The 13,079-nt window shown below is 67.8% G+C and overlaps 1 protein-coding gene across 1 annotated transcript; it reads right to left on the reverse strand.

Moving 5' to 3' along the window:
* Positions 1-565: 565 nt before the first annotated feature.
* On the reverse strand, positions 566-12,795 carry SIPA1 (signal-induced proliferation-associated 1). Its single transcript, XM_056801340.1, has 17 exons — positions 12,663-12,795; positions 11,522-11,602; positions 9,837-10,646; positions 9,507-9,634; positions 9,052-9,228; positions 8,696-8,870; positions 4,939-5,042; positions 4,646-4,803; positions 3,974-4,556; positions 3,250-3,524; positions 2,618-2,842; positions 2,355-2,448; positions 2,145-2,262; positions 1,927-2,028; positions 1,645-1,699; positions 1,284-1,362; positions 566-1,202 (listed from the first exon to the last, which is right to left on the reverse strand). The coding sequence occupies exons 3-17, from the start codon at positions 10,504-10,506 to the stop codon at positions 1,065-1,067; spliced, it is 3,081 nt and encodes a 1,026-aa protein (XP_056657318.1). The 5' UTR covers positions 10,507-10,646; positions 11,522-11,602; positions 12,663-12,795; the 3' UTR covers positions 566-1,064.
* Between the last annotated feature and the right edge of the window lie 284 nt (positions 12,796-13,079).

A 13,079-nucleotide genomic window follows, 5' to 3' on the forward strand; every position in this document is an offset into this window, starting at 1 on the left:
TCTTTCAGCGAGTGGAGGATGGGGAGAAGGCGGAGCCTCAGGCCGCTGGGGGGACCCCGGAAGCCTGGAGAAGGGAGAACCCGGGGACCCCAGATGGACCCTGGTGGGGACAAGCTCTGGAGCCTCCGGTGAGGAGGGGGGAAGCCCCGCTGTTCCCCCGAGCCTCGGAAGGCCCCCCCTCTGCCAGAGCACCCCGGCTTCCAGGCAAGACGGCCCTGCTCTCGGGCCTCCTTCCCAGCGCAGCGTGTGGCTGTCAATAAAGGCGTTTGCTCCCTGCGTGCTCGGGTGGGACAGGACCCCCCCCCCCCCCCGGGGGCTTCGTGCTGAAGGCTCACAAAGGGCCTCAGTCTGCGGCCAGGAGGGGGAGAAGGGCGGGGCCTCCCTAAGCCCGGAGCCGCACCCGCACCGTGGGGGCTTTCCCCACTGACTCGGTCCCCCATCGTGGGCCTGGCTGCCCCTGGACACAGGCCGGCCAGAGCCCTGCTCCGGGCCCACAAGCGTTGGGACGAATCAGCCCCGAGGGCCGACGCCAGCCAGAAAGGAAGGGAGGGCCGGAGGCGGACAGTCAGAGGCCCAGGGAGGGAGGGGGAGACGGGGCTCTCCGCACTTTATTTCTGTGTCCCTCACCGCAGGGCCGGGGTGGGCCTGGGGGGCTTCCGAGGCCCCAAGATCCCCACCCGCTTCCTCAGGCTTCAGTCACTCCCCAGTCCTTGGCCTCGTTCCCGTCTTGGGCCCTCTCTGGGCGGGGGGCTGGCCTGGGGGGCCTCGGAAGCCCCTTCCCCTTCTCTGGCAGACCCTCGAGAGGCAGGAGCCCTCCCGGCCCGGCCTTCCTGTGTCTCCGGAGGGAGGAGGGACGAGTCCACCTGTGGCTCCCGGTCAGGGCCACCCTTTCCCCGCCGCGCCGAGGACTCTGGTGCCGAGCGGGATTTGCAGACAGGTCGGGGGTCCTCCGAGGACACGCGGGCTCCAGGAAGGGCCGCCACGGGGCACACCTTCCCCTCGTGCCCACGGAAAGGGCACCGGGGCCAGGCGAGGTGGGAGGGCGTCCGGCGTCCGGCCGTGGCTCAGGGGCCCGGAGCGCCGAGCTGCTGGGAGGCCCTGAGCAGGCGGGCGGCCGCACTCTGGGACTCGGCCTGGAGCCTCCGGTTGTTGTGTCTCAGGCTGCGAACCTCCTCCTGCAGAGCCGCCTTGTCCGCCTTCTCCTGGGAGGATGGGAGGGCGGGATGCAGGGGGGCCACCAGAGCCCGGCCCGTCCCGCCCTCTGGGCCGGCCTCCCTCCTCACCTTCTGCAGGTCCTCCTGGAGCTTCTTCAGCATCATCTCCAGGTGGGAGACCTTCTCGGACAGGCTTCCAGGGCCCGGTCTGTGGGCACGAAGGGCACCTGAGAAGCCTGGCAGATGCCCCAGCTAAGGGCAAAGGCCTGGGACCTCTTTCCGCCCTCCCAGCCCTCCTGGGCGGCTAATGAGCTCCCTGTTATTAGGGGCCGAATTCCCTTCCCATGGGGTGGTGTTGGCCATGGCCTCCCCTCTCCCGCCATGGTTCCTTCTGGGGACTCTCAGGCCCCGGTAATGGAGCGGAGGCACCCCGCACCCTTCTGGAGCCCGATAGCCATCTCGGGCCCAGGGCCCCGCCTGGGATCCTTACTCAGGCTCAGCTTTCAGGGCTTCCCTGGGGTCTCCGCTCTCTGGCACTTGCTGGCCTGTGATGATGACACAGAGACGGCTTTGAGGACAACAAAAGTCTCCTCCTTCCAACCTGCCCCAGCAGCAGAAAAGTCACCCATACGGCCCCACTTTACAGATGAGCCTGGGAAAGGTGAGGGAGTGGTGCTCCGCCTAGACTGGCCCTCTTATCCCTGGACGTTCCAGCTGCCCAGTACGGAGGCGCCCCCTCCCCTGCTCTGGAGCCGGGCCCTGTGGGGCTCACCCTCCTGGGAGAGAGCCTCCAGGATGCTATTGCAGGTAGAAGCGATCTCGGAGATGGATTTCCATTCCTCTTCCAGGGGCTCGCTTCCAGCCTCTGATAGGACTGAGAGGGGCAGAGGAGAGGCCGCCTGAGCAGACCTGGCTCGGCCGGAACCCAGCCCTCCTGCTGCCCGCCAGCTCCAGCATGAGGCCTCTCGTCCCATCTGGGGCGCCACTTACTCTTGCTGATGGAATTCCTTAAGGAGAGGGTCCGTGGCAGGAAGGAGTCGCTCAGCTCTCTGGGCAGTGCGGCTGGGTTCTCCAGAGCTTCTTGTCCAGTGGAGCTATCGGGGAGAGCCTGAGTCGGGGGGCACGAGGTGGCATGGATGCATGGCCTTCCCCACCCCTCCCTGCCAGCCCCGGGACCCCTGGGGGGCCATGAGCACTCACCTGGTCTGGATCAGGCTGGGGGGACTTAGAGGTGGTGACCAAGAGAAGGTCTGGGGTGGCATCCGGCAGGACTGGGACCCTGTCTGCCAGGGAGCTGGGGAGGCCAGAAGGGAAGGGACAGTGAGTGTGGGGGATGCCAGGGTACCAGGAGAGATGCCAGCTTGTCCCTGGGGCAGCCCCCATCAGGAGGAGACACAGTCCAGAGAAATGGCTTAGGAACAGGGCAAGAACCGAGGGGGGCTCGGCAAGGGGATGATGCTGACCTCGGGGGAGAGTGACCACTCTGGCTGTGCAGGAACTCAGTCCTCTCCTCCGTGAGGCCTGGAAGGGGCCCGGGTGCCGGGGACCCATCCTGTAGGCACAGACTATGAAGCATCTGGACTGTGGCTGGGCGTAGACCTGCTCCTGGGGAGCCCTCGGACCCGGGCCCTTGGAGCCCCCTGCGGCCGGGCTCCTGCAGTGACATCTCATAGAGCTCAGAGAAACTCCTATGGGAGAAGGGAGAGGGCAGGGAGCTAGAACCAGCTTCTTGGGAAGAAGCAGATGCAAGGCATTGTGGACAGACGGGGAAACTGAGGCCCAGGGTTCCCCCCCCCCGCTCCACTGCCTTATGTCCAGAGCTCACCAGGGCTGGAGGCCTGGCATGGAGGTTGGCATCCCTTTCAGCCTCTATGCTCTTCCCTCACCAGCGGGCGCTTTGGGGGTGGGGGGTTCCCACAGAGCCTTGACCTCTCCTGGGCAGAAGCCAGTCCCCCCGACCCTATGTGGATCCCCCCAGGGGAGACATCACAGATTGAAGGGCCTTCAGCACCCAAAGGAAGCCTCATGGGGGAATCCCAGGCCAGGTCCGGGCCGGACGACAGACCAGGGAAGTGGGCTGGGGCGGCGCTCTGACCTTCGGGGCCGGCCGCTCTCGTCGGGAAGCAGGACGGTGACGCAGACTTTGGGGGCCGAGCGCAGGAGGGCTGCGGCAGCCCCAGGGCCCAGGCGGGGCAGGGGGCGGCCACAGACCCTCAGGAGCCGGGCCCCAGGCCTCAGGCCGGCCGTCTCGGCGAAGGTGAAGCGCTCCACGTGGCTCACGAAGCCTTCGTTGTCTGCCTCGAAGCCTAGCCGGCCCTGGCCATCACGGGGCAAGGCCAGCTCCCGCGTCTCGCAGCCTCGGCTCACCAGCTGCAAGGGAGACCTCTCTCAGGCCCCCGGGGGCCAGGGAAGGGGAGCCCCGGGGGGCCAAGGAGGGGGCAGGGCTCCTCCCTGGCACCCTGCTCTCTCAGGTCCCTGGGAAGGGGAGCCCTGGGGGGCCGAGGAGGGGGCAGGGCTCCTCCCTGGCACCCTGCTCTCTCAGGTCCCTGGGAAGGGGAGCCCCGGGGGGCTGAGGAGGGGGCAGGGCTCCTCCCTGGCACCCTGCTCTCTCAGGTCCCTGGGAAGGGGAGCCCCGGGGGGCTGAGGAGGGGGCAGGGCTCCTCCCTAGCACCCTGCTTTCTTGGGGGCCAGGGAAGGGGAGCCCCGGGGGGCCGAGGAGGGGGCAGGGCTCCTCCCTGGCACCCTTCCTGCCTCTCCCCTGTAGGGGGACAAATGTTCGGCCTTGCTTGGCCTCTGCCCCTGCTAGCCCCCACCCTCACCTGCAGTCTGGCCACAATTTCGCCCACAGCCTCGCCAGGGGCGCCGCCCACGCGCAGGGTCAGAGCCTCCCCCCGGCCGTGGTACAGGTCCAGCTGGTGGTCAGAGAAGGTCCAGGCCAGGATGTCCCGGCAGGAGCAGTTGAAGACGACCCGGCCGTCCCGGGGGGCCACCAGCACCAGCGTCTCGGCCGAGATGCCCAGCAGGCAGGGCACCGCGGCCGCCCCCTCCTCGCCCCCCGGCGCGGCCCGCACCCCCCACACCAGGGCCCCCTGCGCCTGCAGCTCTCCGCCGGGGCCCCGGGGCCGATCGCGCCTCCGGGCCCCCAGGGAGGGCAGGCCGAAGCGGGAGGCCGAGTCCAGGGACGTGGTGGTCACCTCGTTGGTGGCCAGCTCCAGCAGGTAGTCGCGCCGGGTGCGCGTGGCCATGGCGTGGAACTTGCGGGCCCGGCTCGCGGCCTGCTCCCCGTTGAGAGCTTTGGCCAGCAGCAGGGCCCGGAAGGCGGGCGAGGCCGGGAAGGGCCCCCCGCCTGGGGGCAGGGCCGGGCCGAAAGCTGGGGTGTCCTGGGTGCGGCTCACGGCCAGGCTGCGGGGGAGGGAAGGAGGTGGCGTCAGCCGGGGGGGGGGGGGGGGCTGCGGGAGGCGCCCCTCCCCCCACCCCCAGGCCGCACAGACCTGTAGGTGGTGTGGGGGGTGCAGGGCGCGTGGGCCCGGACCACCAGGAAGACGTGCTGGAAGTGAGAGCGGATGGTGGCGGGGCAGAAGGGCCGGGCGCCCGGCTCCTGGAACACGATCGTCACGATGTCGTTGCCGATGTGCCTCTTCCGAAGGAGCTGGGGAGCAGGCGGGGGCGGCCTCAGGAAGGGGCTCCGGCCCTCCAGGGCCCCCTGACGGAGGGGAGCCCCTCCCCGCCCTCTATTTTACAGAAAAGGAAACTGAGTCCCGGGGGCCGCACAGCCCGCCCTCACCTGCTGCTGGTTGTTGGGGGTGTAAGGCAACATGGTGGACACGTGGAACATGATCTCGTGCTCCTGGTAGGTGGTGTAGACGGAGTGGGTCCCTGTCGAGTCGGCTGTGGCCCGGGAAGGAAGGAGGAGACGCTGGGGCCGGCCGTGCTGGGGGGCAGCCCAGGGGCCGCACGGGCCTGGCCCTTCTCCCTCCTGCCAGGGGAAAGGCCGGCCCGGGGGCGCGAGGCAGAAACAGGGAGGAAGAGGATTCGCCGAGGAAATGGCGGGCGAAGGAGCCGAATCACACCCCGTCGCCCCACCTCCCCGTATCTGGGACCAGCCACGGGAGCCCCCCAAGAGCCACAGAGGGGGACGGAGAGAAGAGACATCAATGGCGGCCGCCTCGGACGCAGACGCCCGCGATCGACATTCCCTTCTTCCCCGGCCAGCGCCCTGCCTACACCCGTGGGGAGAAGAGCCCCCCGAGTCCCCCAGAGCCCCCCGAGTCCCCCAGAGCCCCCCGAGCCTCGGCTCTGCTAGTCCGGCCGGCGGGCCCAAAGAGGACACTCAGGGAGACACTTCAGGCATGCAGGAGCCTCCCCGAGTCCCTGGGACGGCCCGTGGCTGGCTGCCTCCCTTGGCCGCTCCGAATCCCCACTGACATCCCCAGCGAGTGGCCGTGCGGTGGGCAGCCGAGGCCGTAGGGAGCGTTCCTGGACGTGCGCCCCAATCCCGTGAAGCCTCAAGGGGGCCCCCAGCTTCTCCCCCCCAGGACGAACGAACCTCCTTATTGCCTTCCACCGGCACCACCCCGAGGCCTTCTGCCCTCCCCCGGCCCGGCCCTGGCCGTTCGCAGGCTGACCAGTCCTCACTGCCGGCTCCCCCAGAGCCCGGGGCCTTCTCCACCCTTTCCCCACCTCCCCCTCTGGCAGCTGGTCCAGCCCCCCCATCCCCAGAGGCTTATCTCCCCTGGCTGCCTCCCGCCCCCACCTGCTCCTCCACCCCGGCCTGGATGTGCTCCTTGGGAGGTTATCAAGGATGTCCCCGTGGCAGGCCCTGCCGGGGCCTCCAGAAACCCTGCGGCTGCCGATAACACCCATCTCTGCTCCCCCCGCGGCCCTCTGCCTGCTCCTTCGCAGCCTCCTTTCCCACATCCCCACCGATAGCCAACCCAGCACCAGCGCTCTCTCCGACCCTCTTTGCTCTCTGCATCATCTTCCTCGCGGAGCCCATTCGGGCCTACACGAAGAGCCCCTAAATCTAGAATTCGGCTCTTCTGAGTGCCAGTCCTGAGTCACCAGCTCCTGCTGTCACAAGTCCTGCCACGCACCTCACCCTAAAACACGGCGAAGTGGCAGCCTCACCCAGAGCACCACCCATACTTCCTGTTTCCCAAGGGTGTCCACACTGCTCTTCCAGTCACTCAGACTTACAACTGTCCTCCCCCCCTTCTGCTCCTACCCCCACTATCCCATCAGATGCTACCACCTCAGGACCCTCTCTATCCAACTGTCCTTCCATCCTTCCTTCCATCCAACTGTCCTTCCATCCCTCCCTCCCTCCCTCTAACCATCCATCCATTCTTCCATCCCTCCCTCCATCCATCCTTTTATCCCTCTCTCCCTCCATCCTTCCATCCCTCCATCCTTCCATCTATCCCTCCATCCCTCCATCCATCCATCCATCCTTCCATCTATCTATTCATCCCTCCCTCCCTCTATCCATCCATCCATCCTTCCATCCCTCCCTCCCTCTATCCATCCATCCATCCATCCATCCATCCATCCATCCATCCTTCCATCTATCCATCCATCCTTCCATCCATCCATCCTTCCATCTATCCATCCATCCTTCCATCTATCTATTCATCCATCCATCCATCCTTCCATCCCTTCCTCCCTCTATCCATCCATCCTTCCATCCATCCATCCATCCATCCATCCATCCTTCCATCTATCCATCCATCCTTCCATCTATCTATTCATCCATCCATCCATCCTTCCATCCCTTCCTCCCTCTATCCATCCATCCTTCCATCCATCCATCCATCCATCCATCCTTCCATCTATCCATCCATCCTTCCATCTATCCATCCATCCTTCCATCTATCTATTCATCCATCCATCCATCCTTCCATCCCTTCCTCCCTCTATCCATCCATCCTTCCATCCATCCATCCATCCATCCATCCTTCCATCTATCCATCCATCCTTCCATCTATCTATTCATCCATCCATCCATCCTTCCATCCCTTCCTCCCTCTATCCATCCATCCTTCCATCCATCCATCCATCCATCCATCCTTCCATCTATCCATCCATCCTTCCATCTATCTATTCATCCATCCATCCATCCTTCCATCTATCCATCTATCCTTCCACCCAGCCACCCATCACCCGCTCCCTTCACTCTTCTCCTCTCTCTTGAGCTCTCCAACTCTCCCCCCACAAAGCTGTCCAAAGTCCCTTTCTAAGGCCTGATGATGGCGCTGCTCGTCCCCTCTAGGACGGCAGACAGACGGGCCCCCCTCTTGGCCAGCACCTTCCTCTCCAGCCTATCTTACTTCACTTCCCTCCCAGGCTTGGTGGTCCAGCCAAACCGGAGGCTGCCAGCTGCTCCTGAATCTGACCAGCATCTCTGGGCACCTGCAGGAATGCCCGTCCTCCCGCCGGCCTTCCTGTGGGCCTCCCGGGTCTCCCCTCCTCCCAGCTCTCTGAATTTGCTGAGGCTCAGACGGCCACCGAGAGAGCCCCGTCTGGAGGAAGGGGCTGAGCCCAGATCCAGGAGGTCCGCGTTGGCATCCTGGGCCGAACCTATCCCACTGGAGTGACCCGCCTAGACCTCAGTTTCCTCAGCTGTAAGATGAGGGTAGTCAGGGCACACTGTTTCTCCCTTCCTCTCAGCTATTATGATGATGACGATGATGATTAGGCCCAGACCAGTGTGGAAACTTCTTGCCCTCCAATGGACCAGCAGCCCCCATCGGTGACTGGTGACTGAGAGTCTAAGGAGTGTGGGGGCCCTGGGCAGCTCGAGGACTGACCCCCTCCCCCCAAGAGTGCTGGGCTAAGAGCTGCCCACAGCTTTTGTGCAGCAACATAACTGGGGGGGGGCGGCGCAGAGGCTCTGAGTTCTAATCCCATCTCTCGTATTTACTCCCTGTGTGACCTTAGACAAGTCATTCCTGCTCCTCGAGCCTCTGAGATCTCCTAGAATGGGGTGCGGGTTCCCCCCCAGTCCTGGCTGTCTGTGGGTGGTGAGGAAGGCTCTCCCAAGGGGGCGCATTATTGCAGATTTCACGGCAGAGCCAGGATGCCTCCCGATCTGCTAAGCCCGGCAAGGCTGGCAGCACAGACCCTGGGAGGACTGTTCTGGGAGGGAAGATGCCTGTGGGGGCCCCAAGAAGCCTGGAGGGAGGCAGGCTGGGGGCACTTGAATCTGGGGCCCTGAGGAAGGCCTTTCTGGGCTCAGCATGTGTCTGTTAGGAAGGAGCACAGATGCTTGATAATCCACGCCCAGCCCCGCCACTGTTCTGTCCTGGGGTGCCCCTGGGGCCCGGAGCAGCGCTCGAAGGGCCCGTGGGACCCCCCCCCCCCCCGCTCCAGGCCTTCCTGTCCAACGCTTCCATTTTACAGATGGGAAGACTGAGGCCCTGAGAGGGAAAGGACTTGCCGAGGTCACGTAGCCAACTCCTACCCCGAGGCTCTCTTCCCTGGGCCGGCAGCCCAAGAGAGGGTCCCCCCAGCCCCGCGGGCCCCCCGGAAGCAGCGTTACTCACTCTTGATGTCCAGCTGGGCCCGGTAACGCTCGAAACCTTTGAGTCTCACGACGTCCCCCAGGAGGGTGAGGAACTGGGTGAAGGCCGGGCCGGCCTCCTCGTTGTTGTACATCTCCTCCTCGGAGGCCTGGCCAGCCCGGCAGTACAGGACGCCCACCTTGCGCTGGAGACTTAGCTGGGGAGGGAAGACGGCGTCACGGGGCGCAGAGCAGCTCTCCCAGGCCCCGGGGACCCCCGCTCCGGGCTGGCCTGGGAGGGCCGAGACGGGCTGCGGGGCGGGAGGGGGCAGAAGAGCGTCCAGGCGGGACGGCCCTCCGGTGCTCTGCGGCCTCTGGGCAGAGGCGGCCCGAACTCACCTCCTGCTCATCGAGCGTGAGGAGGGTGCGCGGCACCTTGGGGGAGGCAGAGCCCAGGCGCAGGCAGGTGGGGCTCAGCCGGGGGGCCACGTGCTCCAGGAGCTTCTTGGGAGACAGACCCCGGGGGGGGCCAGGCGGCAGGACCTCTTCGGAGATGGAGCCTCGAAGCGTCCGTAGCTGAGGGTGAAGGGATCCCCTTAGGCCCTGCCCCCGGCCCCCCACTGCCAGCGGCCCTGCCCCCCCCACTGCCAGCGGCCCTGCCCCCCCACTGCCAGCGGCCCTGCCCCCCACTGCCAGCGGCCCTGCCCCCCACTGCCAGCGGCCCTGCCCCCCACTGCCAGCGGCCCTGCCCCCCCCACTGCCAGTGGCCCTGCCCCCCCACTGCCAGCGGCCCTGCCCCCCACTGCCAGCGGCCCTGCCCCCCCACTGCCAGCGGCCCTGCCCCCCGGCCCCACCTGAGTCGTCCTGATGATGAGGCGATAGCTGTGCTGGGGGCTGGCCGAGCCGCCCTCCTTCTCCTCCCGACGGATGCTCACGGCCACCGGGCCCAGATTCTCGTCCATCCCAAAGAAGTTCTGGTGCTCTGGGGGCAGAGGGGGGCCGGCCGGTCACCCAGCCCCGGGCCTCGGCCCTGCCCGTCACGCCAGGCCTCCGGCCTCTCCCTTCCCCAATTCCGGGGAGCAGAGGCCCAGAGCCCCGAGTTCCAGTCTCGCACCCCGTTTTCCCATCGTCAGTCTCAGGAGTCCCTTCCTGGCCCGGCACGGCCCGTGCTCCGGCCTCCTCACCTTTGCCGTAGAAGTACTTGCGGTAGTAGCCAGCCCCCGCGTCGGTGTGCTCCAGGCTGTGGGGCTCCGAGCGGCTCTGGGGCTCCTCCAGGATGGAGATGGCAGCGTTGGGCAGCGCGGGGGGCAGCGCGGGGGGCAGCGAGCCCCCGAGGCCCAGCTCGCCTTCCCCCCCCACCTCGCTCAGGAAGCCGGGAGCCCCCAGCAGCAGGTCGGAGCCCGAGTCCCGCGCGGGGCCGGGGGTGGGAGGGGTGTCGGGGGGGGGCTCCCTGGCCGCGGCTCCCCAGTCGAAGAGAAGGCTCTGGACGTCATAGTGCGCGAACCAGCGGGGCTCCGGGACCGGCGGGAACTCGGGGGGCGGCTCCCCCTCCGGGGGCAGGCCCAGCAGGGCCAGGGGGTCGGCGAAGAGGCGGCCGGGGGCGACGCCGCGGCCCCCCTCCTCGTTGCTGTGGGCTCGGGCACGGGGGCTGGCCGTGGGCGGGGGCCGGGCCTCGCCGGCGTCGCTGCCGCTCCTCAGCAGCGGCCCCCCAGCTCCGCCGGGCCGGCTGGGCTCAAAGGTGTGAGGGGTCAGGGCCGGCCGGGCGGGCTGGCGGAGCCTTCGGACGAAGAGGTCGTCGGACTGCATGACGGGCGCCAGGCCCCTCCGGGGGCTCTCGGGTCGGCCGGCCCACATCTGCGCCCCGGCCTGGGCCCCCTGGAAGCCAGCCTCATTGGCCTTGGGGCAGGCAGGGGGCCTGTCGGTGGCCCCGACCCCTCCTAGGGGCCGGGCCGGCGGTCACTGCGGGTCCCACAGAGGGGGCCTCAGGAAGCTTCCTAGCACGGAGAGGAGGGAAGGGAAGGGGGGTGTCGAGACTTCCTGCTTTTCTGCGGGTACCCCAAGGGCGCCGGGCCCATGGGGGGAGGCTCGTCTGTCTGGGGAGAAGGGCCACTGAGTGGGGGGCCGGTGAAGCCCAGCCAGAAAACAGGAACCCATCCCTCACTTCCCCCAAACCGAGTGCGGGCCCTGCTCCCCGCCCCCATGACAGGGTCTGCTTCCGGCCCCCCTCCTCCAGGGCCCCAGGCTCATCAAAGCCACTTCCTCTTTCCCCCGCATTTCCTCCCTGGGGGAGGGGGGTCCTAGGCTCTCTGGGGGTGGCTAAAGCTTCAGCTGAATCTGGGGGGGTTGGGGGTCTTCCTGCAGAGACCCCAATCTACCCCCTTCCTGGGCCATCTGGGGCAGTTTGCTTGGCCTCACTGGGCCTCAGTTTCTCCTCCAACAAAAGAGGGGGACGACCCCTAAAGGAGGACTTCTAAATCCTCTAGCTCTAGGCCAGTCACAAGGAGATGGGGGTGTAATCACCCCAAAAGGAGCCTAGAGCTCCCCCCGTTGTGCCCCCCAGGCGGCTGCTGGTGGCTGTTCTAGGCAAACTCCGAGCCCAGTCCCAGCAGGGAGCTCTGACGAGGGGGTTCCCCGAGAGGCAGAGAGCAGGCCACGGGGGCAGCCGGAGCCAGCAGGGTGCTGGGCCCTGACAAAGGGAGGACGTCCTGTCCCCCGGGGGCCTTTCCTCCCAGCCCCTCCCTTTTCCTCCTCAGCCTGAAGCACAGGCCGGACCCCCTAAAGGCTGGGGGACAAGGCGGAGGCCGGAGGAACGTCCCCCATCCGCCTGGGATGTTGGGGGCCCTTCCCTGCCCAGGGCAGCGCTCCCTACCTGGCGGGGTGGGCCAGGGGTCCCCGGCGCAGCGGCGAAGCTCTGGCAGGCAGTGTGGCCAGTCCGGCAAGCGCAGCCTTCCTGTGAGACAGGAAGTGGCCCCTGGCTCCGGGTCCCCGAACCACCCCTCCTGCCCCCCACCACATCCTCAGGAAGGTTCTCGGGTCACAGGGCACCGACCACCCCGCAGCCGCCCCATCGCCCTGTCACCCGCTGGGCAGAGGGGCCCAGAGCAGGGCCCCTGGAGGGGCTGCAGGGACTGGGGTCAGCAGGCCCGGAGGACGGAAGGCCAGAGCCTGGGAAGGGGGAAGACACGGCTCTCCCCAGCCACGGGATATGAGGCTGCCTGGGGTGGGCCCTTTGGGCCTCGGGGCAGGGATGCACCCCTGAGCAGAGGAGGGGCAGGAGAGGCTCCTGGCACAGCCCGGTGGGGGGCGGCTGCTGACGGCGCAGGGCACCCCCACATGCTGCCCGTCGGCCCCAGCCCCACACAGGGGCCTTTGAGGCGGGGGACATTCCATGTGGCCTGTGTCACCGCGCTGGGGTGGGGGAGGCCCCCCAGAGCCGGGAGAGCTCCTTCCCTCCAAGAACGCCCCCAGAGGCAGAATCCTGGCAGCCCGCTTGGGGGAGGAGTCGGCCCCTCAGCAGCACATCTGGAGGTCCTGACCCTCGTCCAGCTGCCAGAGGGCTGGACAGATGTTTCCTCCCCGGGCCAAGCTAGGCGGGTCCTGTGGGGGCTGGGCTGGAGGGGACCGAAGGGCCGGAGGAAATGGGAGACGGAGGGGTCGGAGCGCCGGACGGGCTGCTGCACTGGCCCTGGGCCGCTGGCGCTCCTCCTGCCCGGGCACAGGGAAAGCGCCTGAAGCTGGCAGAGGGGCATCGAGGGGGGCAGCAAAAGGGCAGCAGAGCCTGTCAAGTGGAACGTGGCCCCGGGGGCAGCGGGGGCGTCCGAGGCTGCACCAGGGCACGTGCTGCGCGGTAGGGAAGACCTGCCGGAGCCGGGCCAGCAGCCGCTCCTGCTCCGACCTCGGGGCTGCAGCCCGACGTGCCCGGCCCGGCTGGCCGCACTCAGGCTGTGGATCGGGGCCCCGACTTCCCCCTGCCCCCTCCCGCCCCTGCCCTCCAGGCCTCCCGGCTGTACCTCTTCGGGGTCCCCCCTCGCGCCCCGCCACTGGGAGCCAGCCGAACCGCCCGCGCCGCTCCCTGCCAGGCGCCCTTGGCTCCGCCTCGGGGAGGGGCCGGCCCAGTCCCCCATCTCCCGCCTCTGGCCGGCCCATGGAGGGAGGAGCCCCGGCTGGGCGGGAGCAGAGGGCGGGCCCTGCTGGGACCAGGCTGGGGGCCCGAGGCCAAGGGCAGCGAGGCGCCCCCACCCCCCATGGGCAGAGGCCTGGGCGGCCCAGAATCCTGGCTCCGCCCCAGACCTCTGGGGGCTCCCCACGTCCACCTGTCCTGCTGCTGCCTGCCTGGGGGGTTCGTTACCTCCAAGCTCCTCCCTCCCAGCCCCATCCGGCCCCTAGCCACGCGGGTGCCCATGTTTAGGCCTGGCAAGGAGGGGCAG

Source organism: Monodelphis domestica, chromosome 6, assembly GCF_027887165.1.
Source record: "Monodelphis domestica isolate mMonDom1 chromosome 6, mMonDom1.pri, whole genome shotgun sequence".
Classification (NCBI taxonomy): domain Eukaryota; kingdom Metazoa; phylum Chordata; class Mammalia; order Didelphimorphia; family Didelphidae; genus Monodelphis; species Monodelphis domestica.

Excerpts from the sequence above, each read along its gene's own strand:
- SIPA1 (XM_056801340.1), bottom strand. The coding sequence starts at position 10,506 with ATGTGGGCCGGCCGACCCGAGAGCCCCCGGAGGGGCCTGGCGCCCGTC. Across the intron at positions 9,229-9,506 it reads TCATCATCAGGACGACTCAG|CTACGGACGCTTCGAGGCTC; the intron begins GTGGGGCCGGGG and ends CTTCACCCTCAG. Across the intron at positions 2,843-3,249 it reads GAGAGCGGCCGGCCCCGAAG|GAGTTTCTCTGAGCTCTATG; the intron begins GTCAGAGCGCCG and ends CTTCTCCCATAG.